Source organism: Plasmodium vinckei (assembly GCF_900681995.1).
Source record: "Plasmodium vinckei vinckei genome assembly, chromosome: PVVCY_11".
In the NCBI taxonomy this organism is placed as follows: domain Eukaryota; phylum Apicomplexa; class Aconoidasida; order Haemosporida; family Plasmodiidae; genus Plasmodium; species Plasmodium vinckei.
The window spans coordinates 459,228-486,778 of NC_051303.1; the positions used below are offsets into that span (position 1 = coordinate 459,228).

The window sequence follows — 27,551 nt, forward strand, 5'->3', positions numbered from 1 at the left end:
CAAACCTTACGAGTTTGTAGAGCCATTTTTTATTTTACTTTTTCTTTTTTTAATGTAACATACTCAATCAAACAAATCTTACTACATACATAGGAGTATACAAAATGACCATAATAACTTAGTATATTTTTTTTGAAAAGAAAATGAAAAAGTTTAATTTTATGTTTAAACTATATCATGGACGTACAGAATGTAGTGGTAGTACCCGCTTTAGCGGAAATGAAAATTATATAAAATTAAAAAAAATATCTTATGATTTTTATAAAGGTAGTAAAATTAATTTATCAAATGAAAGTAATTATGAATATGCAATAAAAATAAGTCAAACTGTTTCAAACTTTTATAAAAATAAAATATATAATAATCAAAGTTATATACTAATTTTTAAAGGACTCATGAATGTATTATTAAAAATGAAAGAAAAAAAAAAAGTAGAAAAAGAAAAAGAAAAAAAACTATTAAACATCATGAACATATTTGTATTATATTTTAAAGACCATATAAATATTATGAATGAGCAAGATGTAACATTATTATTAGACACTAATGGAAAATGCAATATTAATAATAAAATAATAAACAAATTAATAATTAATAGGTTTGATAAAAATAATAATAATAATACATTATTTTATAAGTTAAATCCAAAAAGTGTTTGTATTATTTTAAATAATTTATACAAACTTAGTAACATAACAAACATAAATATTGTTCAAGATATATATAACTATTACATTGTTAGCAAATATTATAATTACACCTTAAAACAACTTATAATTATTTTACACTCCTTAAATAAATATAACTTTCAAAGATCTCAACTTATATATATGTTAAATTATATATCATCAGAACTTTTAAAATTGTATGACCCTCCTTTTAAACCTAATGAAAATACATTTAAACATAAACATTCAACAAATTTGACTACACCTAATACCCATGTCAAACATGATACTACTACAAATTCGAAAGAAAACCAAACACATCAAGATAATAATAAACATAAAGAAAGTACCAATAATTTTACTTCACTTTTTTCTAAGAATAATAAATATGAAGTTATTTTATTATATGCCCTAAGCTGTTACAACTATTGTAATAATAATATTATCAACATTTTAATCAGACAAACAAAAAATAAAATCATGACAACATACAATGAAAAAGAAATATGTATGCTAATTAATTCGATTTCTAATTTTTTTGTTTTAAAAAAAAATAAACATTTTGATAAACATGCAATAGGAGAAGACAATTTTATAAATGACAAAAACAAATTATACATGTCAAATTTAATTAATAATATTATTAAATATGATCAAATATTTAATTATTATTCCCATTTTAGTATCATATCTATTTATATCTTTTTATCAAAACTAAATTATTTTAATTCTTATAAAAATAAACAAATACATGACAAATTCACAAATAAAATATTCTACAACACCACAAGTAATAATAATTATATAAAGGAAGAAGAAAAAGATGAAAAAAAAATTCCTTATTTTTTCCTTACTAATAATAAAGATATTACTGTAAAGACATTAATAAATTTATTATTTTCTTTATCTTTAAATAATATAACTTGTCATAAATATTATAATTTTGTTTTACACTATTTTTATTTATTAACAAAAGATTATATAACCCCCTTTAATAATAAACCAGAACAAATTAATTATGATATAAATAAGTTTATTCAATTTTTGTCAGTCCAAAATATACAACTACTTTGTATTACATACACATATTTGTTTGTAAATAATATTCTATTTAAATTAAATATAATTAATTGTCATTTATTTTTATTTCTTATAAATAATTTTAATTATATAAATTCAATGTATCTATCTCAGCATGTGTCATCAAAAATACACAGTGAAATAAATGCAGTACTTACTACCTTAAAAAAATCAAAACACAATAATTTGAATAATTATAAACCTTCTGAGGAAATACCAACCCAACAAATATTACACACTAATGAATGTTTTATTTTTCCATATTATATAGATATATATTTGCGCCCAATATAAAGCATCTTTTTCTTTCTTTTGCTTTATATAGAGTATGTTATTTTTTTGTTAATTTTTTTATCATTTTTTATCATTTTTTTATCATTTTTTATCGTTTTGTTATACTAAAAGTTGAAAGGCTTTTCCATTACCCAATTTGCCAGCGTATGCTATTCACTTTTTTTTTGTTTCCCTTTTAAACTTGCCATTTCATGGCTAACAATTTGTAATAATTAATTATAATAAGAAAAACAGTAGGAAAAACAGCAGGAAAAATAATAAATATGCAAAATAATAAACAAAATAATAAACAAAATAAATAAACAAGATGACAAACAAAATAATTGAAAAAAAAAAAAAGAACAGGCGAAATTTTCCATTAAGCACAGCTAAATGAATTGCACTTTCTTTTTTGTTCTTACATAAATTACGAACATTTTTTTATTTCACCATGTACTTTTTCCTATTCCTTCTAAGCCATCAAATTGTATTATGTACATATAAATTAATCACATTTGTAGAGAAATAAAATTGAAAATAAGCTTGAAAAATATACTTACATATCCTAAGTCCCTTTTTAAGAATGATATATTATTTTCACTGAAAAGGATAAGCAGCTATAATATAAAAAATAATCACACTAATAATAGTAATAACAATATTTACTGAATTTTTTTAAAAGTTAAACTATTTTTATACAAAATGTCTCAAGATAAAATCACCAAATTAATTAAGGAAATAAATACCCTAAAATCAAGTATAGCAATTATAAAAATAAAAATACAAATTTAATAACTAAGAAAATTCGTCGTACTGAAATTATTACGACAAAATGTTATAGAAAATATTAACCATCAATTTGTGTATAATCCATGTATAATCCATGTACAATTCACATACAATTCACGTACATATTCTATTTACAAAAATGCTAATCATATTTCTTTTGACATATTTTTATAGGTTGTGAAAAAATTAATTCTCAATTAGAAGAATTAATAACCCAAAAAGTAGAAAATGAAATTCTCCTTGAGGTAATCCAGAAATATGTATTAACATACTATATCTATGTCCATAGATTTTTTCGCACACTTATAATACATCATATTATATTTTCTAATACTTATAACTTTATGATAATATTTTCATTTTTTTTTATTGTATATATAGGAAGTTAAAAATTTAGAACAGGATGCTGTCCTTCATAAATTAACAGGATTAGTATTAGTTCGTGAAGAAAAAACAAAATGTTACGACACAATAACAAGGAGGATACATTATATCTCTGGAGAAATGTAATTTCATTTTTTAAAAAAGTTTGCATGGAAAAAATAAATAAAACAAAGTAAACAACTATACACATTTTTTAAAACATTATGACGATTTTTAGTGAAAGCCGGAAAAAAGTTATTACCAACTCGGAGGAAAAATTAAAAAAACTTTTTAGTGATGTAATGCATATAAAGATAAAATACATACTTATCATGTTGTTACATAAGTTTGTCAATTTGGTCCTCCATATCCCAATATGATAAATATTTTTTGTCCATTTTTTTTTTCTAACAGCTGGAAGCCTATTCAAACCAAAGGAAAATCGCCATCCCACAAGCATAAAATTAATTATAATTTGAAAAATTAAATGGACTTCCTCTTTTTCCTTAGTTTCACAAAAAAAAAAAAACCAACAAACAAATGTAGTTAATTCATCATTTCAAACTATACTTAGTTTGAATATATTTCTCCTCTTTTTAGTTTTTTAATTTTTTCGTAATCTATATTTTGAACTTTAAATGCAAAGCTATAAAAATGGTGAAAAATAATAAGTTATAAAATGATAAAATAATTATAAACAAAAATAGGGAGTATATATATTCCCAATCCTTCCTATGTTTATTACAATAATTCATGTCCTCATGTGTTCACTATGTAGATAAACTTATATAAAACTATTCAAATATATAAATTATTATTTTATTATTCTTTTTATTCTTACCACATCATGTTACTTTTTCTTACAAAGTAATGCATTTTCTTCCAATACCCTCTTTTTTGAAAGGCTCGCTTTCTGTGCCTCTTATCATTTCTAACTTTATTAAAAAGGAGAACATTATTTTCTTTATTTTTTACATTTTCTAAGTTTATTGATATGTCATTAAAAAACAAATTCGAAGGAGAGTAACTAGAGGGACTTAATTTATGATTTATTTCCTTTTCATGTTTTAAGCATAGTTCATTTAAAAGGAATTTTGACTTTACATTGTCAACGCATTTTGTGTTTCGTATTACATTCTTAATTATATAAAACATTTTACTGTGTTTTAAAAAAGCATAAAAAACAAATATATGACCTACTCATGGAATATAAGAGGAAAATTAAAAAATGTAGAAAAAAGTTGTACCTGCACATATGTATAAAAAAAATTTATAATACCAATACCAATAAAAATAAAGATAAATGCAAAATAAAAATCTTAAAATTAAAAATACGAGACGGTAAATATCCAAATTTATCACCAAAACAACAACGTGAATGCGCATATATGGGGCCGTACATCACAATTTTATGTGTTTTATATAGAAATCGAAAGCTTGACTATTTTAATTTAAAAAAAAAAATAACGTTAAAATTTATGAAAGTTTTATGAACGTTCAGGAAATATATCAGTAAAATTTATGAAAATATTATGAACATTCAGAAAAAATATCGGTAAAATTTATGAAAATATTATGAATGTTCAGAAAAAATGTCGGTAAAATTTAGAAAGTGTAATAAAGCTATGAACATGGCATAAAAAATGACATGAAAAAAATATAAACAATATGTCTTAAATTTTCTCTTAATATAAGTAACAAAATTTATGAAAAAATGAAAAATATTCATCTAAATTGTTAATGTGAAAATAGAGAGTTGTAAATACATACAAATAATTTTTTACAGTAATATAGTTTAACTTTCTCATTGAAATGTATTACACATTTATAATATTAATCTGCATTGATTAATATTATATTATACTAAGAAAACAGAGTCCAGGGATGATATACCACATATAGCCCCCCCTTCGTTTTCATTTACATTTTTAGTTCTAACTAAATATCCTTTTTGTTCATTTAGTATATTTTTATCCTTAAAAAAAATTATGTTGTGAAAGAATCCAAATTCGGAAATTGACTGCTCAAGTGAAAATTCGATAAATTGTGTATCTTCCTTATCACAATAATTCGAACCATTTTTCTGTTCATAATTTTTCTGTTCATCATTTTTATTTGCCTCCTTTATTTTACAATGAATAGCTGGAAATGGTGATGGAAATAGTTTCTCCATTAAAACATAAAAAGATAATTTATTTTTTTCCTCTGGTTTATAATAAAGCATTAACTTTTCCTTAACATCATTACCATATAGATTATTTTGTCCACCTTCTCTTTGTGGCTTTAATATAAATTTATCTTCATTTTTAATTGCATATGAAATAATATCTGAATGTTTATTTAATGATGGATCGATTTGTAAAGCAAATGTTTTTTTTATCATCTTCATATCATTCAATATTTGTTCTTCTGATTTTTTATTTTTATTTAAATCAATAGAAATATATTTTCTTAATATTTCATCATCTAATAATAACATTTGAATTTTTTTTAACCCAACTAGCTGATAAGGTAAAGAAGGAATTTTAACAGCGTCACTAAATTCCATCATTTCCCTTAACTCCCACATTATCTCATTATAATGTGAAGGTGCATATAAGGCTCTAAAATAAATTACACTAACTTCAAAAATATTTTTCTTATATTGTTCAATTATATTACCAATATCACTATTAACATTATCATCATTTAAATTTATCATTAATTTTCCAGGTCTTATTTTTCTTTCATTACATTTGTTAGCATTATTCATGAGTCTATTTATCGACTCGTTCAATGTTTCATCTGTGTAATTTAAAAATATTTTTTTTTTTTCAAATAAGTTTTCCAATTGTTTTATTGTAAAATATCGTTGACTAATTCCTAATTTGCTTAGTTCATCTTTTGTTTTATATCTATCAAAATTGTTTATATCATCATACAATATGGATATCGTTATGACTTTATTTTTGCCATTCTCAAATTTACTAGCATTTTCAATATAAATATTATGAGCTTTCTCTATACAGGTAACAATACCTTCAAGAAAATTATTATCAAATTTTTTGTCTAAGATTTCAAATATTTCCTCTTTACTTTGTTCATTCATACAAGGAAAATATTCTTTATATATTTCTTTAATCATATTTTTATGTGCTTCAAAAACAATACTTGATAAATTACCAAAGGCAACTGATATTGTATTATATTCTATTTGTTTTATTTCACTATCATTACCCATATTCCCATCATGCTTCATATAATCTGATCTTCCAATTATACATCGAATCTCATTATTTATATCTCGTCCATTTTCTTTACTTAAATATACCCTTTCACATATGTCTATTATTTTTTTAGAAAATTCATCATTCCCCTTTACATTTTCTAATACCCTTAATAAAAAAGGTAAATCACAAACTATATTATCAAAAATTTCTGAAAAAAGTAGTGTACATTTTTTACATAAGTTTAATAAATCTTTATTTAATTTTTGGGGAAACAATATGAAAGAAAACAATTTAGGGGGACAAGATAAAATTGCATTATCATTTATTATTCTTTTTTTTTCATTGTTAATTGGTTTTGTATGAATATAATACCCATTACAATTTAGTGAAGTTACTATATCTTGAATTAATATATTTATTCTTTCATGACTTAAATATTCATTTTTTCCCTTTGGTACTAGGAAATAATTTGTTATCTCCTTTTGAATTATCTCATAAAAATCGTTTATTTCTTTTTCCATTTTTTTTGTATTCATATATTATATACTTTGTTTATTTTCATAAAATTTGTAATTATGAGTAGAACCATGCTCATTCCCCTTTGTATAGATATGCTACTACTTTCAGTTGTTATGTTTTTCTTATGAATGTATATCCGATTTTGTTTGAAAATATTTATTCCTTTCACTTCCCTTTTCCTATTATTCACAATGATTATTTGGAATCTACAACTGTATTAACATACCTGTATGCGTGTATATAATAATTTTTTTTATTTTGTTTTCTATATTTTTACAAAATAAAAATTTTTACATTTTCTTTCCTTCAACTTTTCGGTGTTATTATATAGATCCAGGATACGGTAATATAATACAAAATTTTTTAAATTATTTTTTTTTAAAGCTAATAAAAAAGAAAAAATATATAAGCATATTTTTGTCAGAACAAAGGCATTATATATATTATTACTATAACTCTTTAGTTAACCCCTAAAGAAGCAATTTTAAAGAATTCACATTTTACTGTTATTATTTTTTTTTTATGCAAGGTGCTTATCCTAACGAGTAGCATATGATGTGAATAAATAGAATATTTAAAAATAATTATTTTCCATTTGTTATTTTCTTTAAATTTCGAAAAAAAAATATTTTTATTATGAGCTAGCCAATATGAAATTATAGCTAGCTTGTTCATATTTTATACATAAGTTTACAAAAAAAAAAAAATAAGAAGAAATGCATGAGTATATGAATAAGTAAGAATGCTACCGATTATTTGGATAGAAAATGTGAAAAAATATGGTATATTGGAATTGTCAATGGCCATTTCACAATATATTTTATTATATATCCACATTTTATCCAAATTTGTGAATTTAATATTTACTATGCATATATGTGTGTATGCAGGTTAAACACAAAATTGTCCAAGGGAATATAAATAATAGAGTGGGCATAAAACATAGCTATAATAGCAATACAAAAAAATAGACGATACATTCCATATAATATGGTAAAAATGATAAAGCAAATTCGGTAATAAATAAAGCTAAATGAGTCATTTTAAAGGGAATCACATAAAATAAATCCCGCTCGAATATATATATTTTTTTTTACATGTACAAACACAAATTCTATATATTGAGATATATGGTAGAATTAAATTCCTGATCACATCTCTTAAAAACAATAGAAATATCATATCCTCCTGAATAGTCAGATTGTTTAATTTCCTCTTCTGAAGTAAATCTACGTACAGGTATATCCGTATCATTCCTGATAGCAGGATTTAATGGTTGTGGCTGTGACTCAGAAATACTAGTTACTTTAACTTCAGTAAATAATTTAGGGTTTTCTTTAACTAATGAATGGACATATGTTTCATTATTTAATTTATTTACAATAGGTCTTTGTTTAATTATTTCATATAGGTTTCCTTCTTCCTTAACAATTCCATGAATTTTTTTTTTTTCATTTTCATATATAAGAGAATTATTTTCTTCTATTAATTTTATATTTTCCTTTTCATATTTTTTAATATATGCTTCGATAATTTTCCGTTTTTTTTCATCACATTCATTTGTTAGCATAAAAATTATATCTTCAATCTTTTCTAAATAATTATTATATAAGGGGGTATTTTGAAAATTATGTCTTTTTTTATTAAATATTTCAGTTAATTTACTTCTTATATTTTTTTGGTTTGAATATATTCTTTCTTCTATATCAAATGGAACTACATTTTTTTTTGTTATTGCAATTTTACAACGTGGACAATGCTCCTTATTGTGCTTATTCAAATGATTTTCCAAACATTCTCCACATATTTTATGTTTACATATGTCAAATAAAAATAGTTTCTTTTCAGTATTTATATATATGTCATCTAAACATAAGGAACACTTATATTCATCCATGGTGATCTATATATTTTATCATATGAATTGTTTTTACATTCACGTTTTCTCCTCTTCGTAAATCTGAAATGAGGCATATATATATGAACATGTATTCATTAATAAGCATAAATGCTTTATGTACATTCATTTATAATCCCCACAAAACATTCCTACTATCATATATTTTATTGCCATTCTTTAAAACGCGCTAATTAGTAATAAATATATTTATTCACATAATATTGAATTTCACATTATATATATTTTTTTTAAAACTTATCCCAAAATATACATGGCTTGTTTTCTTAATATTTTATAACAGGCATTATGAAAGTTACTTTTTTTTTTCAAAATAGTACATAACAAATAAACAAAGAAAAAAAAAAAGATAATTCAATAAAATTAGTTTACAATACATACCACTATGCCATAGTAAACTATATAAAAAATATATATGTATACATATATAAACTAAAGATAACACCATTTGTTATGACCCCGAAAATAAAATTATGTTATATACTAAAATTTTATGCAAATATTTGTGTTTTTTAATTTTTTATATCATTTCATTTTGGGTATGTTTATTTTATACCCTAAAATTATAGATCACAATAAAATGTCATGAAAGAATTACATAATAAGCTACTTTTCATATAGTTTCCAAAAAAGCTCGATTAAAAAAATTTATTTATGGGCATATATATATGCATTCTCAATAAGCATAGAGGACACTACTTCTTTGTCAGTTTCACCCCAATAACTGCAATTTCCATTTTTTTCTTATTTCATGGAACAAATTTACATGTATCCAAATTTGCTCATTTATTCAAGGTCTCCCCACCTTTTCTTCTTACTTTCAATGTAGTACCACCCTTGAATAATAAAGGAGAACAAGCGGAAAAAAATATATAAATATGCAAAATAAATGTTTGAAAATTATAGACCTTAATGCTAAAACATTATTTCACTTTGAAAGGGAAAATTTTAATTATGTCTTGTTCATTATATTAAATTTGAAAAATATACCAATCTTGTAATAAATTGGTAATATGAAACACAACGGTTTTCATCTTAATCATATATTTCATAAAATTAAACACACATATAATCACTTTTTTTATGAACAATTCATGTAATTTTCATAATATATAAAAAAAAAACATTTTTTTTTATTGCTTGTTAATATTTTTTACATTCAATAAAATCCAATATGCTTTCTTTTAGCTACATATAACAGTTGTTTTTAATATATATTATGTATGTGCATGAATTATATGTATTAAAAAATTATAGAAGTTTTTTTCTCCTTCTTTATTCAAAATAATACTTGTTATAATTTTTTTTTCATTTTTGGACATTGATTAAAATTAACTTCTTATAATACTGTACGAAAAAAATAAAAAAAAAGACCATGAAAATTTAAAATAAATATTTTAATCCAATGAATGGGAAGCATTGACGTACCATTTTAATTATCACCACTTTTATATATATCCATTTTTGCCTTATATTTTAAACGCTGAATAATAATTTTTTTTTTTGCCGTATTTTTTTTAATATTATATTAAGGGGGTAGAGCACATGTACAACCATCTTTTGTAAAATGAACAAATTAAGATATACAAGTGAGTGTAGAAATACTCTTAAATTGGGGAATAGGGCTACTTATATTGATCAACCATATCCTGATAAAGCTAAGACAATATATTCAAAAGAAAGAGATTATTATTCACAAGTTAAATGGAAAAATTCTTGCGCTTCATTATCAAAAGTTAAAGAACAAAAAATTTGTTATAAAAAAATATACTGTTATATAGATAATAAAATTCAATATGGTGTGTGTAAAAATCATAAACCCAATGGATATGTGTTATTAACTAATGTATCTATACCATATAATTTAAAAGGGACACATAATAATATGAACAAGACAATCCAAATAAATAATAGAACAACCAATTATTGTAATAAAAATGAAAATATATTTATATGTAATATATGTTTTTATATAAATGAAATGAATGAACAAATGAAAAAAAAAAAAAAACAAACTACAGTTTATAATCTTGAATTTAATAATTTATCAGATTATCAAAATGATGAAGAACCCACTAATATTACCAAAACAAACAAAACTACCTACATACACATGCTCAATAATAATTCTCATCAACCTCCCAAAGATAATAAAATCAATGAAGAAAAATATTCAGAACAACCCCCTTCCCTTAAAAAAAATTTATTTCGATTTTTTAATTCTATATTTAGTATGAATTAAAATTCTACAATAAAATGATATAAATAATTTTTTTTTTTCCTACCAACTAATCCATGCTTATTATTATTTTCACTATTGCCACTGATGAAACTGCAAAATTTAACCAAAGAAATCAAAGGCAGTAAATATGATTCGATATAATAACCCATAAATTTTTTACTAACTTCATGATACCATTCCTTTTGATATGATATTTTTTTTAATAATTTTTTTTGTTTATTCAACATTGGATTATATTTTTTTTAAACAAATTCGCATGTGTAAATATACATTTATGATTTATATGCATATGCAATGCGAATTTTTCCATATTTATTTTATTGTGATTTTTTATGTAATAATATATGTATAATTGTTTTGTGTTTTTCACTGTTTTAAATATACTACGACTATAGTTTTTTTTATGTATGTTCATTATATTTTTATAAACGTAACAAACTTACACATACTTATGCTTGCTTATTTATTCATGTATCTCTAGCACCTCAATTTTTTTGCCTACATTGTGCTATTCCTTATTATTATTTAATTATTTCGTGTTGAGAATTTTATTTTTTTTGTTTTCCCCTTCGATGGTTAATCTTTTTCACTATTTAACAAGAACATAAAATGTGTATATATATATATGTATAATTTAAAAAGAGAGACAAAAAAATGTTTAATCAAATTTATTATATTTTTTCAACATGAATAATGGGATTAGGGCATTATACTTGTTTAATTCATCCGCAACTGGCTCGAATTTGATATACACCAAAATATTTCTTAACATCGAAGTTTGTGCTAGGAGTTTGCAAGTAAGACCCAAATTTGTAGTACTCTCTATGAGTGCTACCAATTAAGAAAACAAAAATATAAACATGTACATACCTATATATCTTACTACATCCGTTGTTGTCTTTTTTTTTTAAATAACTTCACAGAATGTAGATTATGTAAACATACTGAAATTAAAAAATGTAGAATACCTAATAAAAAGCCAAATTGTTGATAAAGAAAATGATGAGATATGGGAATATGATAATTTTCTTGATTTAAATAAAACAATAAGTTGTCACAAAATTCATATTAAAAATAAAATATTATATCCATTTTTACTAAAAAAAAAAGGAAAATTTATAGTTGTTATTTTATTATTAATTGATCATACAAATAATAAGACAACTAATATATGTGTAATAAAAAATAATAGTATAAAATTATTTTATTACAATTTTATAAATGATTTATTAAATTATATTAAAAATATAACAATAAAATATGATCAACATTTTTATAAAAATAATAATTATATTATACATAAATTAAAAAACAAGTTAGATTATTATATAGCAAATATAATACCATATGGTCGGGTTGTAAATTTAAATAATTTTTTTAATTACATGAAAACTGATATGTATAAATCTGAAGATATTTTAGACAATAATATGTCCATATTTTATGATTATTTATATTTAACAAATAATAAAAATTTAATAATTAATGAAAATAAATTAAATGATATAAAAAATTATTTTATTAGAAAAGATACTAACAATATTTATGGAAAAAAAAATATAAAAATAGACAACCCACGCTCTACTAATTTTGTTCCTAACCTTAGGGATATTACACAGTATGTCTATACCTCAACAAATTTACAAGATAAAACTAGTAAAGAAGAAATAGTTGATATTGACAAACCAAATAGTGAACAGTCTCATAACCTATTAAGTAAAATATCAAACAATGTATTATATATAAATACTAAACCCCCTTTTGTTAATTATAAAAATGTAATGCTTATAGATGAAGAAACAAAATATAATTTTTTTAAGTTACTACAAAATTTTTTTAACATTATTAATAAAAAAAACAATTTAACTGATAAAAATAGACCCAATCATTTTTATTCATTATATCTTTTTTTCTTTTATAATTATTCTATATATTTTGAAAAAAATAAAAAAATATTAATAAATAAATTAGAAGCACATGAACATTCCAAAAATAATAAAGAAAATATTCAAATCTATACCCCTATATATCTATATGAGTAAGTTATCACCAAATAAAAATGATAAAATGTTTGAAAAATCATAATTTAAACATTTTTTTTTATTTATATAGACATGATGTTGATTGGTTGGAAGCCTACTACATTATTCTACACATGTTTTTTTTTTTTTTTTATTTTAGAAAAAATGCACACACTACTCCATTCATAACAATAAAGGAAGAAATAACCTGCTTTATAACAACCTCTCAAAATAATGACACAAAAATAAAGGTTTTCAAAAAATTTTACTTTAATTTGTTTACTTATAATTTTGAAATATATGCATTAATACAACATGCCTATATTTATTAACTTAAAAATTTTATTCCTTTAGGGAGAGATCATATTAAAACATGAGGAGGAAAAATTCTTGGACATAAATATGGTAGTCGAGCTAAATAGTGAAGATTGCGATATATATGCTGCCAATTTTGCAATCCTTGAAAAAAGGTATAAAAAAAAAAAGGAAAAAAAAGAAAAAAAAAGAATATACATACATAAGCATACACACTCTTACACTACTTTACAATGTAGGGGGAAAAGTCTAAAGATACAATATCCGTGCAAACATCCAACCAGCAACATAATTACTTATTATTATAAAAATTTGCCAAGTCCTTTTTTTGGTATTGCTATAAAAAATGGAAAGAATAAAGCAAAAATAATTAAACAGTAAAGTAATACACCCCCTTTTTTATAATCATTCTTAGGCTCATATAAAACTAAACTATTAAATGAAAAAAATTTAGAAATAAATATAACACTACAAAGGAATAACCATTGGGCATATTCCCAAATGAAACAAAAGGGAGATGAATATTTATTTTTTAGACTCCCCTTTCCTTTTGATATTATTGATCATACTTTAAAATGCAATTTCGTAAGAAAAATATATTCTTAAAAGTTTAAAAATTTATGATAATATAAATAAAATTATATTTTTGTCTAAATTTTTTAGGGGAAAATCCACTTTGATAATAAAAAAGAAATAAAATGGATATTTCCTAACTTTGCAAGTAATGAAAAAAAAATATATATATTTTATACAAAAAGAAAACAACAAATTGTTTGTCATACAAACATCCACATTTTACACAAACAAAAAATATGTACACTTTTTTTTTTTTTTTTTCAAAAGGAGAGTCTCCAGCAGTGCTAAACGGAACGATACAAGCTAGCTATACAGGTAGCTATTTTAGAAAAATTATTTTGCTTTATTTCATTTGACTATATATAAGCAAAATAAAAAAAGCAGCTTTATACATTCTTAAAACTTTTCACATTTTGTGGAACTACGCATCTTTATCTTAATATTTTGCCTTACAAAGCTTCTATCTATTTGCCACATAATTATATATTTTTTTTTTGGTCAGAAAAAATGTTAAAACAGCTAGCTGGAGAAATTCATATTTTTTTTAAATCAAATTATTCTAAAACAAAAATTGTACATGCGAATACACAATTTTCAGCTGATTATATTCTTCAATCGAAAAATTTAATTATGTTAAGTTCTTAACAATTTATATATTTTCTCATCTTACTAAATTTTATATGTCTATTAAAATTTTTTAAAAAATGATTCAAGTAAACGTCCTAAAAAGTGAAGAATAAAAATTAATAATTTTTTTACATTTCTACATGTTTGTACATATTTTTTTTTTTATTTCCATTTTTATTTTACCGAATAAGCAGTGTTTGCACAGGATAAAATTACTTTGTATAAATTTTCTTCCTTCATGTTAATAACTTTCTTAATTATAATATCGGACAATGTTCTATATAGTTCCTCGTTTTGATTTTTGTTTTTTATTCTGGAATATCCGTATTTGTTTTTTACTATTGTACCTGATTGGGAGCCCTGCACACACACAAAAAAGGGACATATATTTTTTATTTTATTATTATAATTTTTTTTTTTTTTATTTCCATTTTATATTGTCTAACCTGAATAATCTGAAAGACAGTTACACAATAGAACAACTCAGCAATGTCATTCACATCAAAAATTTGCAGATATCTTTTAAAAGAAAGTAAATCATTAAGACATTTTTCTATTATTTCTTCTTCTATTTTACTAATCTGTTAAAAAAAAAATAATAAAATTGTTGACATGTATTTTGGCTATAATAGCTAGCTAATAAAAAATTAATAAAATCTAGCCAAAAGTTTGTGTGCAATAGTAATTTTTTTTTTTTTTTTTTCAAACCTGTATAGAAGATAAATGAGAAAATATATGAGAATAATAAGTATCATCATTTAAATTAAATTGAATATTTTTTTTATTTTTTATATAATTATCAATATCTTCTGAAGTAACATCATATGTTTTTACTGCCTTCTCATTTTCATTCTCCTCTCTTTTTGACTCTCCTAAATATTGTTTATCATTTTTAAAATTTTTATAATTTAAATAAAATAAAAAATCCATATTTGAATCATCAAATTCTTTTTCTTCTTCTTTATTTATTTTTAGTATATGTTCTATATAATCACTTTGTTTTTTACTTATATTTTGTGAAATATATTTATAAATATTTTTATCACTATCTCTTTCAAAATTTTTTCTTTTTAAAAAACTTATTTCAGCTATATTTTTTTTCTTAAAAGGGAATATAGACAATATTTTTAACTCAATAAATAATGTAATATATTTAATTTTGTCAAATATAGTATATACTGTATTGTCTACCAAATGTTGTCTATCTATATTTTTTAAATTGCCCAAAACGGTATCACCACAATTTATTTTATGCTTTTTTAAATTTATATCAGTATCCCCATAAAATGAATATAATTGTATGGGACTAATTAAAGAAGAGAGCTTACTATTACAACTTTCATTTTGTACAGAATTATATACCTCATTTTCTTCCATATTTTTCGACATGGCTGTTTCATTCTTGTTAATTTCATTTGGATTGCTGTTTTGTTTTTTGTACTTTTTTTTGTTTACTGATAAGATATAATTCGGTGTCTCTTCCCATTCTTGAGTGCTTGAATTGTCTTTTAAAAGCTCATTTTTATTTGAACTATTTAAATTGTTAATAATAATATTGTACATGCTAAAATCGAGGGTATTTTTATAAAATTTACAAATATTATAAAAACCTTTTAATAGTAAAATTCTATCATTTAAATTGGAATAATTATTATTATCATTTATAACATGCTTACAAATATTTGACAACAAATGTGATGTGTAATTTTTATTTATAAAAATATAATGATTACATAATTTTGATAAGTAATATAATACATTTGGTTGTCTTAAATTGGGGTATTTATTATGATTACACACATATAATTTTAATATTAATAAATCTATATCAAAATATTTATATTTGCAAAATGATTTAGATAGAATAATTATATCATTAGGCTCAATAAGTAAAAACTCATTATCTGTTTTGTCATTATTTGATGTTTGTTCTATGACATCTTCATTTTGTTCTACAATTATTTCTATATTTGTGTCTTTCAAACAGTTTCGATTTATTATATTATTTGTATTGAGTTTCAATTTGTTACTATCCAATATTAAATATATAATATATTTATAAATTTTATTTAAGTAATAAAAATTGAATATATTAAAATGCATTAAAAAATCTATAAATCCTGTTATTTTATCTAGACTTTTTATTTTATAAATATCTAAACATATTTCTCTACATATTAATTTACAAAAATATGGATTATAATAATTAAGCTTTTTTATATTTTGTGTTAATATTAATATGTTGTTAATATTGTATAGGTCTCTTTTTTTTATTATTATTTCTATAAAATGTTTATATAAATAATTTATATTTTTTAATTCATTTTTGGAAGACAAATCAAATAATTGTAATTCATTATAATTATTCAACAATTTTAAAATATTATATCCTTCTAAATTATTTTTAAATGCATCATTTGTATTTTTATATATTTCAAAATATGGAAAATCATTGTTTAAATATAATTTTTTTTTTTTACTATTTAATATTTTGTGTTTATAATATTTATACACATTTTTCTCTTTCTCCTTTTCATAACTATCTATAAAATATTTATTGTATTCGATTTTTATTCCATTTGTCTGTTTATATTTTGTTCTATTATTTACAAATATTATCTTTTTCCCAATCTTTATATTTTCTTCTTTGATTTCATTTAAAAACAGTTTGTATTTCTCCATCAGATATAGATACCATAAAAAAAGGACGGTGTACGACTGATTTTTTTTTCAAACCCTGAAACTGATGAAAAACTCTTTATGCTTACAAATCAGTGCTAAACTATTTTAATGAATAGTAGTAAATCCGCATATTTCTAAAAAGAAATAAATCTATATGCACTGGTACCACTTCTTATCGTTAGTATGCCCCTACTATTTTGTTAGTATATCCCTACTATTTTGTTAAAAAAAATTTTTTATAAACTGCCAAACTAGCCCTTTTCCCTCATAATTATTAAAAACAAAAATAAATAGATACTCTATAAATGTTTATAATATATAGAGAAAAAAAGGGAAGGTAGGTCCCGCTATTCACCTTATTAATCAGTAGAGCCATAAATAGGTTAATACTTTTATAATTATAAAAAGAAAAAATTAAATTGAAAAAAAAATATATCCATATTAACATTCAATTTTTTTATATATATAATTATTCATTTTGAGAAATTTACTCTAAGAAATATATTCCAAAATAACGACACTCAAAAATTGTAAAAAAAAATATGCATCATTTTTTATATTTTTTTTTCTCTTTAAATGTGTTTTTCACTTATTTGATGGCTTGTAGAAATCCTATTATTTATGCTATCACCATTTTGTAATTATTTATTTTTTTTTTTTACAAATCATTAATATTAATTTTTTAAATGATAAAACATGTTTATTATTATGTGTGTACAATAATAAGGAAAACCGGTATAATTTAAAAAATCGGAACATTATCTCTCTCGATTTTAAAACATATTTGAATTATTTATAATAAGACCATGACTAGCCATAAATATAATTACAAGCAAATATAATTAGTATGAAATACATAATGTACCCCATTCAAACATAAAGTATTACATTAAATTTTTATGTATCGTCTTATAATTTTTTAAATAAAAATTGTATATTCAAATATTATCATTAGTTACACTTCATTTTATGAGTGTAAAAGTTCATAAAGAGTTACATTACCTCATGCATATATAGACAAACATATAAATATCCATAGATAGATATCCTAATATTGGATTAACCTACTTTTATTCTTAACATTGTGTATATATACTTTTGTTATAGCACAATGACGTTATCAAAATTTTAGCCGCAATTTAAATAGCCATTAATTTAATGGTGTGTTGTTCTTTTACATGTGTAAATATAAAACTATTTAATATAGTCTAAGAAGTTATATATAATACGTACTATGTATTATACATAACATATTAATAAAAGAAGTTGTTCAAAATGGATCAACCTAATTATAGTTTATAAAGTAAACACATATATAATTTAAAAATATACAGCTATTTTATTATACTAAAAATAAATCACACTAAATATAATCTCTCTTTTGTGTGTGTTTATATAATACCATTTTTCTTTCCCATTTTATTTCACCATATTTCACAATTATTAAACAGTGTACTGCAATATTATCATTACAGTGATTTTGTTACTATATATAATTTTATTTGAAGTTTTTCTCATATTTTATTTTATTAAGCATTTTCAACCATTTTCAACATTTTCTTTTTTATGTAAATGTATCAAAATTATTCGTGTAAATCTAGAACTAGCACTCTTAAAAAAATATCTTTATATTTTATTAATTTTTTTTAATGTTATTATCTTTAAAATCTTTTATTATTATATCATATATTTGTATTTTTCTTTCATTTTACCACAATTTCTTGTTTCATTTTATTTTATTATAATATTATTATTTTTTATTTTTTTTTTTTATGAACATGTTCATAATATATTATATAATTTTTTTTTCATATATTAATTATTATATAAACAAATATATATACATAATATAATATGCATACATAAAAGTTTAACATAAATTTATACATACGCATAATAATACATTAAAATACGTAATAATACAATGATTTTTTTTCTTATCATTATTTTAATATAGATGAATAAACCTATCATATAATTAGCAATTTTATTTTATATTCTTTATGTTTTTATAAATTTTCATTTTACCTTAATTTTTATTCTTATATTGATATATATATTATTTTATTTTATATGTTTCCCCAATTTATTTACCATTAATTCTAACTATTACAGTTGATTGACAATTATTCCTTTTTTTTTTGTTATTATATATTTTTATATTATTAATAATATAGAATTTTTCCTATCCAAAATGAATGATAGCTAGTAAGTTTTTTGAAAATGGAGAATTATAATTTTACAAACATAATATGCACATATATTATATAAGTATTATACCACAATATATTCCAGAAATTTACATAATATATAATACATGCACGCCCATATATATTATAATATCAAACACATATTATATGCTTGCAAATGCTATAATACATTCATAATACTGTTGCAAATAACTATAATTTTTTTTTTTATTACAGTGATAGCTTATTTAAAATTTTATTAATTGGGGATAGTGGTGTTGGAAAATCTTGTTTACTCCTTCGTTTTGCTGTAACCAAACTTTAAAAAATTTAACAAATATATATATGTATATCCATATATTCATTATTGCAATGTGATAATATTGTTTATTATTACGTGATAAAAGAAGAAAGCATGTGAAAGAAAAAAATAAATGAAATAGAGGGTTTATAAACATATTGGAAAAATTATATTACAAACTCAAAACTAACAATACACTTTTAACACAAATAAAGACTTATATATTTAAGCATGCAATACACATAATCTACACATTGATAAACATATGCATGTCATACCATTATTTAGCTCCAAATAATATAACTGTTAATTATTTTTTTTTATTTTCCTTTTTAGGATGATACATACACAGATAGCTACATTAGTACAATAGGAGTTGACTTCAAAATTAAAACAATAGAAATTGATGATAAAATTATAAAACTTCAAATAGTAATACAATATATAATTTTTATAAAAAAAAATATATTGCGCTAATGTTAATGCAGAATATACACTAAAATAACTAGCTAAACATATAATAAACATGTATATTTTTTTCTTGTTTTTAATAATTCAGTGGGACACAGCGGGACAGGAAAGGTTTAGAACCATAACATCCTCATATTATAGGGGAGCACAAGGTTTGTTTTTTTAAATTTTTATGAAGCTAGCAAATGTTTATGTACACACACACACACACGCACAAAATTGTGGTGCATACAAATTTGTATGATTTGTTCAGCTAAAATTTGATGTATATTTTTTTTTTTCTGAACCGTTCAGGTATAATAATAGTATACGATGTAACCGATAGAGATAGCTTTAATAATGTCAAAAACTGGATCATCGAAATAGAAAAGTACGCTTAAATTTTCACTACACACGTGTACATGCATATGTATGTAGTTAGTTAGATAACTAGCTAGATAGAAGAGCGGAGAAAAATACATTTTTACATTCTTTAATAGTGCCCAAAAAATGGTTTCATTATTACCTGCACAATTCATGCGAATAAAACAAATAAATGGATTTTTTATATGTTTTACTTAATTCAACTTTTTTTTAGATATGCATCGGAAGATGTTCAAAAGATTTTAATAGGAAACAAAATTGATTTAAAAAATGACAGAAATGTAAGCTATGAAGAAGGAAAAGAGCTAGCTGAAAGTTGCAATATTCAATTTTTAGAAACATCAGCAAAAATATCTCATAATGTTGAACAAGCATTTAAAACAATGGCATATGAAATAAAAAATAAATCACAACTTGAAAATCAACAAAAAGGAAGAACAAACATAAACTTAAATGCAAAACCAATTAAGGATAATAAGAAAAAGTGTTGTTAATATATATATATAAGTAAATATACATATTATTATGCTTAATATATAATTAACAATTGAAGTAATAAATAAATAATAAAATAAAGCAGGAAAATTTTAGAAAAATATAATCACATATTTCATCTTCCTTGTTTTTTTTCTTGTTTTTTTTTTCCTTGTTTTTTTGGTGTATTTTAGGATTCCCTATGTTTTAGCACCTTAACATGTAATTATTATTTATATATTTCTAATCTGTTCATTTTACTCATATATGAGTTTTTAAATGATTCCCCAATATGATACATATGCTTATGGAAAAAAAAAACATATCAAGGCATATATATTATTAGTGATGTGAAATATATATATTTTTTTAATTTAATGATTAAATAGCTTACATTCCCTAATTTTTTTCCTTTTTTTTCCTTTTATTTTTTTTTTTTATTTTTGATATTTTTAGATAATAAAATGTTTACTTTTTACTGTCTATATATTACGTATCATTTGTGTTAATAATGTTTTTCTCACTATATGTATATATACACTAATACACACATCCACATATATATATATACATATATATGTCTGCGTATTCATTATTTATATATACATATATCAAGCATGTAGACTGCATTATATCATATGCATGTCTACTTTTATTTCTTTTCATTTTATTTTTTTTTCGTTTAAAAACTTATGAAAGTAAATATAGAACTCAGATTAAAAAAGAAAAAAAGAAAATCACAATCATTTATTTCTACTATATATATATTTTAAAAAAATTTACAAACTATTTAATTAAATGTGAAATATCGTCATTGTAAGTAAGAATGCTATATATTGGAATGTTGTACTTTTGTTCAAATATGTCTTTAAGATAAGTTTTTTCATTTTTTTCATTAATCTCATATTCATTTCTGTTAAGAATAATTATACATGCAACAATTTGTAAATAGTTATATGATTTTATTTTTTCAATTATTCCCGTTAAAGCTGTTCCATAACTAAATATATCATCAATTATTATGACTTTTTTTTTTTCAACTTGTGTATTACTACTATTATTTTTTTCTAAGTTTCCTATAATAACAGATTCATCTCCATAGTCTTTTTTCTCTTTCCTGTCATATAAATAAAATACATTATTAAATTTATTTGTGTTAAGTAAAAATTGACTAGTCAATGTTACAATAGGTATTCCTTTATATGATGCCCCAAATAAATAATCAAATTCCAACTTTTTTGAAAGTATTAAATCGGATATTAAAAAAGATATAATATTTGCTGATATAGCATTATTTAGAAAACCAGTGGCAACATAATAATTTGATTTGTTTTTTGATTTTAAAACAACTTCTCCAAACAATATTGCTTTATATTTTATAAGAGCATCTACTAATAATTTTTTCATCTCTTTTATATCATCACTATTGCTATTGTCATTACCTAGTTCTATTTTTTTACATAACTCATTATATTTTATGCGTATTTCTTCTTCACCTATATGCTTTGTTTCTTTGTTATGTTCTTCCATCTTTTTTAAAGTGTAATCCTCAAAAATGAAAAAATCCAAAATGTGAAATAAATAAACCTGCTTGACAAGATAAGTGTACTTATATATCTTATTTTTCTACAACTTTAATTTTACTAACACTAAAGAATAGCAAATGGAGAAATAGTATAATTTTTATATAAAATATGGAGAAATAATGAAATAATAAAATTTTTATATAAAATATGGAAGAACTTTTTCCCCATGCTATATCATTTTTTTTATAACTACAATGCATGTAAAAATATAATTGAAATTTATATCAAGTTTAATTGGATCGCTTATGACAAAAAAATAATAAGTAAATACATATTTTGCTCGACATATTTAAGGACAATATATACACAAAAAAAAGCATGTTAAAAATGTTGAAAAAAATTTTGAAAAAAATGTTGAAAGAAATGTTGAAAGAAATGTTGAAAAAAATAATATAAAACAAAAGAAAAATAAAAACATATTTTTTATAATATTTTTATGGAAATTTTTTTTTTATTAAGTTTACAATTATTTACAAAGTGAAAAAATACTATGCTCTCATCAATGCCATTTTAAGAGAATACTCAATTTCTTTTTTACGACAAATAAACAAATATAAAATATTTATTGAGTTTGTGTCATAATGGTTTTGTAAAATGGATACTAAATTATTCCAATTATTTACATTATAATATGATGTTGATTTAGGGTTTTCTGAATTGTTTGCCAAACCCAATGTAGAACGACAGTATAGATAGTTCCAGGGTGTGTGTAAAAAAGTAAAGTCGTAGCTGTTCAAAATGGTAGGATTCTGAACTGTTGCAAAATATAAAGTTTGAAATAGTTTATAATCATTTTCCCAACTTACTAAATTACGATATAATATTGGACTCCTAACATATGAATATGCTTGATTTTTACTTTTTCGATTTTTATAATTGATTAAAAAAATCTTATATTTAAATAAATAAAATAATAATAATGGATTTGTATATGCTATACTCGAATTTGATAAAGGACAATTTAATATTTTATTCAATTCATTGATATAATTTTTGGATGTCTGTAAAAATAAATTTCCTTTTTTTTTTTTAAAAAATCGACTTTTTATTAATATCTTATTCAAATATAAAAGAAATATATATATAAGAAAATTCTTATCATCATTGTTACAAATCCATCCTTTTTCTAAAATTGTATTTATTATATCCAATAAATTGTCTACTATTTTACAATTCATTTTTGTATTATTCAGTCGATATATTTCTCCCACATTTTTTATGACAAACTTTGTTTTTTTCCATCTTTTATATACCCATCTGCTATGCTTAAAAATGCTGAATAAACAAAAAAACGACTGCATTAATATTACATAAATGTTTTTTTTTTTTATTTGATTTATATCATTTTTAATGTGTTCTTTGCTCAAGGTCAGCAAATTCAAGACACCCGTCCAGCTCTTACACTTGCTTACGATGTCTACCCCCTCTGCATTTTTTATAGTCTCTACATTTTTTACATAGTTTATTCCATTTTTATAGTCCCTTTGCAAATTTAAACAAATCTCAAACATTGCCATTTTAAAAATCGAAACAAAAATATTGTCGTCTTGAATTTTGTCACTATGTTGTAACACATTTTTAATCAAATTATTTGAAAAAAATATTTTATTTCTAAAATTATAATTACTATATAAATATAATTTTATTATTTCTAAAAAGTTAAAACTGTATATTCTTTCATTTACTGTGGTGCATAATTTTGTATATACCTGTTCTACCATTTTCCAGCTTTCTTCACGAGTTTGGGAATATTTTTTTTTTTTTTTTTTTTTTTTTACTAAACTATTTACATGTTTAAAAAGTTTTAGCACATACTCATTACTTAGTGTGCTGAAGTTTGTCTTCTCTAAATTTTTAATCAAGTAAAATGCATACCTTTTATGGTGTTTAAAACTGTCATTTTTTGCTTCTAACCCTATATGCTTAATATTCCCATTTAGTAGGCACAACAATTTTAAGCACTTATGAACTGTTAAGTAGTTAGATGGGCATATTTTTGTCTTCTCCAAAAAAATAGACAAACATTTATTTATCGAATTAAATAAGTTTATATCTACAATCTTACTTTTTAACAATTCAATATAAGTCTTAACTAAATAATGAAAACTGTATTGGTCATACAGGTTGTCAAGCTGGGAATCTACTTTAAATCTATACTTATCTAAATTTTTAATTGCTTGTTTACATTTAAAATAAACAGATGAGTATAATAATTTGCTTAAAAAATTATTGTATATATTTAATTTTCTATTTATTTCAAACATTTTGTATAAATAAAAAAAATGGATTTCTTTCAAATTTGTTTTTCTTACTAAATCTATATACAATTTTACTAACCAATTAAATGTTCCAAACTTTTTCATAAATATATAATCATAATTAATTAAATAATTTAAAAAAATGCTCATACATATTAAGTCTACTGAATAATAATTTAAAATCTTTTTATTAGCCATGACAAAAGGAAGTAAATTATCTTTATCACTCTCTTTCCCAACATCTTCATTATTTTTAGATACCTCACTTTTTTTTATGTCTTTTTTTTCAATAATAAAATTACTATTATTTATTTTTTCTACAGCCATATCATTATTATTGTTGTGAAATTTTGTCAATCTGTTTTGTCTATTTTTGTTAGCTATATATAGAGAATATAAAGCTAACATTTTATTTATTTTATTATTTTTTTTTTTTTTCAATACTATAGATTTATAACTATTAAGTATATTTATTCTTTCACTATCATAACTATTTGCACACTTCCCTGGGTTACTACTATTTCTCATACTTGGCAAGTTTGAAGAGTCTCTAAAACTGTTTAGTGAATTATTATAAAATTGCAAATAACTTGGTTTGTTGTTAATTTGTTTTTCTTTTCGAGCAACATTTTGAGCATATGAATAGGTATAACTTTTTTTATCGTTTTCAAAATTTGGCTTGAAAAATATTTGTGCATATTTTAAAATAGATATTATAAAGCGATTATTTTTTATATTATTCTTATTTATAATATATAAATAAATAAATATATCCTTTAAATTTATTAGTGGTAACTTTATATACATTTTTTCACGAGAATGCATAGGAAATAAATTTATATGTTTTAAATTTTTTGTTTTTAATATTTTTTTTTTCTTATTTAATAATACCTTTTCAGCATATTTTATTAATCTATTTACTTTCCTCAAAAGTATATAAGAATGTAGGAGAGTAAATTTTGCAGAGTATAACTTCAACTTTTCAAAGGATATTGCTACTAAAGATATATTTTCAATTTTGGTACGTCCAATCGAAATACTACTTCCATTTTCATTTTTCTCTCTCTTAATTTTCAAACTGCTAAATATCCTTCCAATTAATAATTCAAATAATTTATAATCTTTATCCAAAAAAAAAGAATAGACAAAAATTATTCTACTCAAAACAGACATATTTGTTTCATAGTATAAATTTTTTTTAATGTCATAAGATATAGATATAAGAAAATTTTTTATTATGTTACTATTTAAAAAGTCAGACTTATATTCATTTAAATTGTTTATCCCATGATCTAGTGTGTAGAACATATTAAAATATGATTTAAAATTTATGCTCCCATCTTTTTCATATACCTTTTTAATATAGCACATTAAATAATATTTATACAAATTAAATAATATTAGACTTAACACTTTAATATTCATCCTATTTAAGGTATATTTCATATCTTTTATTATTTTTAAAATTAAATAATTATAATTATTTTCATGATATATATTAATTAAACTTGTAATTAAATAAATGTTGCACACATCATTGTTTTTTTTTATATCCATAATATTGTTTACAATATCCATATTTTTCAGATCCTTTAACATTTTATCTCGTCTTATATTTACACATGGTTGTATTGAAGCCATGTCAGTTTTTTGTAAATTTGTATTATGCATATCATTTTTTTCAACATTATTTAAATTGGCATTATTTTCCAAACTGTCACGCACCTCTTCATTACTAATAGTACTAAAATATTCTGTATTTATTTCATTATTTTCTCCATCATTTTTTATTATACTTAAATTATTTTCTTTATTTTTGACATCCGAGCTTAGTTCTAAAATGTTACACCTTTTTATATTTAAAAGTTTGTCATCTTTGATATTATATATAACTTGAAAAAGGGATGGTGTATATTCAAGTTTTTTTTTTTTCTCTTTATTAAACGCTATTTGTTCTTCAACTTTTTTTTTCTTGCAAAAATAATAATTTATATATTTTGTTGTTTTGGAACTTAATTTTTTGTTTTTTTTTATTCCATATAAGTTATCATTTATATCTTTTTTCAAAGATCTCACTCTTAATCTTTTCACACCATTTATTTTAGAGACATAGGAAAACATACTAGGATAAAAAACATTTATTTTATATTATACCCCTTTTATAATATTACATGACCGGTCAGGTAAAAATGATAAAAAACAACAACATCACTTAAAAGCTGTTTCCATACAAATTCCTATGGATAATAAATGTAGAGATAAAATACTCTACATATAAACATTTTTTATTATTTATATTTTCTTTTTTTGGAAAATGATACAAAAAATATTCATTTTTTCGTATTCTACTTGTTATAATGTTAAGCAAATCGAAAATCGAGTTTACTCATATGAAAAAAATATATATATGTAAAAAAAAAAAAAAAGTTCAAAAATGTATGAACGTTCATATTTTTTTATAGCTTTTTCGAAGATAGCGAATAAAATATATTCACATCGATTGCATTCAAACACTAGTCTATCAATGCATATATAATTAAATTATTTCGTAATTTGCCGTATTTTACTTTTTATTCTTTTTCTTTCTATTTACTATAAAACAGCTAGCTAGTCATGATATGCTGTGT

The 27,551-nt window shown here is 21.7% G+C and overlaps 11 protein-coding genes across 11 annotated transcripts; 5 read left to right on the plus strand and 6 right to left on the minus strand.

Annotated features, from left to right (window-relative positions):
• Positions 1-143: 143 nt before the first annotated feature.
• On the plus strand, positions 144-2,042 carry PVVCY_1101230 (conserved Plasmodium protein, unknown function; the record flags this gene model as incomplete). The annotated part of the gene is made up of 1 exon (XM_008626250.2): positions 144-2,042. The coding sequence occupies one exon, from the start codon at positions 144-146 to the stop codon at positions 2,040-2,042; it is 1,899 nt and encodes a 632-aa protein (XP_008624472.2).
• Positions 2,043-2,723: 681 nt separating this feature from the next.
• PVVCY_1101240 (prefoldin subunit 6, putative) lies at positions 2,724-3,635 on the plus strand (the record flags this gene model as incomplete). Its single annotated transcript, XM_008626249.1, has 5 exons — positions 2,724-2,778; positions 2,985-3,055; positions 3,192-3,316; positions 3,412-3,472; positions 3,588-3,635. 5 exons carry the CDS (start codon positions 2,724-2,726, stop codon positions 3,633-3,635), a joined length of 360 nt encoding a protein of 119 aa, XP_008624471.1.
• A 108-nt stretch (positions 3,636-3,743) lies between these two features.
• Positions 3,744-4,328, minus strand: PVVCY_1101250 (conserved Plasmodium protein, unknown function; the record flags this gene model as incomplete). Its single annotated transcript, XM_008626248.1, has 2 exons — positions 3,744-3,819; positions 4,015-4,328. The coding sequence occupies 2 exons, from the start codon at positions 4,326-4,328 to the stop codon at positions 3,744-3,746; spliced, it is 390 nt and encodes a 129-aa protein (XP_008624470.1).
• A 703-nt stretch (positions 4,329-5,031) lies between these two features.
• Positions 5,032-6,903, minus strand: PVVCY_1101260 (glutathione synthetase, putative; the record flags this gene model as incomplete). Its single annotated transcript, XM_008626247.1, has 1 exon — positions 5,032-6,903. The coding sequence occupies one exon, from the start codon at positions 6,901-6,903 to the stop codon at positions 5,032-5,034; it is 1,872 nt and encodes a 623-aa protein (XP_008624469.1).
• Positions 6,904-8,015: 1,112 nt separating this feature from the next.
• On the minus strand, positions 8,016-8,798 carry PVVCY_1101270 (CDK-activating kinase assembly factor, putative; the record flags this gene model as incomplete). The annotated part of the gene is made up of 1 exon (XM_008626246.1): positions 8,016-8,798. The coding sequence occupies one exon, from the start codon at positions 8,796-8,798 to the stop codon at positions 8,016-8,018; it is 783 nt and encodes a 260-aa protein (XP_008624468.1).
• Positions 8,799-10,386: 1,588 nt separating this feature from the next.
• Positions 10,387-11,061, plus strand: PVVCY_1101280 (conserved Plasmodium protein, unknown function; the record flags this gene model as incomplete). Its single annotated transcript, XM_008626245.1, has 1 exon — positions 10,387-11,061. One exon carries the CDS (start codon positions 10,387-10,389, stop codon positions 11,059-11,061), a length of 675 nt encoding a protein of 224 aa, XP_008624467.1.
• Positions 11,062-11,747: 686 nt separating this feature from the next.
• On the plus strand, positions 11,748-14,618 carry PVVCY_1101290 (conserved Plasmodium protein, unknown function; the record flags this gene model as incomplete). Its single annotated transcript, XM_037634524.1, has 9 exons — positions 11,748-11,858; positions 11,985-13,099; positions 13,243-13,333; positions 13,437-13,552; positions 13,637-13,716; positions 13,813-13,982; positions 14,061-14,118; positions 14,241-14,288; positions 14,476-14,618. The coding sequence occupies 9 exons, from the start codon at positions 11,748-11,750 to the stop codon at positions 14,616-14,618; spliced, it is 1,932 nt and encodes a 643-aa protein (XP_037490616.1).
• On the minus strand, positions 14,615-17,282 carry PVVCY_1101300 (conserved Plasmodium protein, unknown function; the record flags this gene model as incomplete). Its single annotated transcript, XM_008626243.1, has 4 exons — positions 14,615-14,695; positions 14,784-14,960; positions 15,047-15,181; positions 15,309-17,282. The coding sequence occupies 4 exons, from the start codon at positions 17,280-17,282 to the stop codon at positions 14,615-14,617; spliced, it is 2,367 nt and encodes a 788-aa protein (XP_008624465.1).
• Positions 17,283-19,476: 2,194 nt separating this feature from the next.
• On the plus strand, positions 19,477-21,100 carry PVVCY_1101310 (ras-related protein Rab-1B, putative; the record flags this gene model as incomplete). The annotated part of the gene is made up of 6 exons (XM_008626242.1): positions 19,477-19,490; positions 19,709-19,781; positions 20,109-20,204; positions 20,332-20,395; positions 20,538-20,613; positions 20,821-21,100. The coding sequence occupies 6 exons, from the start codon at positions 19,477-19,479 to the stop codon at positions 21,098-21,100; spliced, it is 603 nt and encodes a 200-aa protein (XP_008624464.1).
• A 766-nt stretch (positions 21,101-21,866) lies between these two features.
• Positions 21,867-22,610, minus strand: PVVCY_1101320 (orotate phosphoribosyltransferase, putative; the record flags this gene model as incomplete). The annotated part of the gene is made up of 1 exon (XM_008626241.1): positions 21,867-22,610. The coding sequence occupies one exon, from the start codon at positions 22,608-22,610 to the stop codon at positions 21,867-21,869; it is 744 nt and encodes a 247-aa protein (XP_008624463.1).
• Positions 22,611-23,154: 544 nt separating this feature from the next.
• Positions 23,155-27,045, minus strand: PVVCY_1101330 (conserved Plasmodium protein, unknown function; the record flags this gene model as incomplete). The annotated part of the gene is made up of 1 exon (XM_037634525.1): positions 23,155-27,045. One exon carries the CDS (start codon positions 27,043-27,045, stop codon positions 23,155-23,157), a length of 3,891 nt encoding a protein of 1,296 aa, XP_037490617.1.
• Positions 27,046-27,551: the final 506 nt, after the last annotated feature.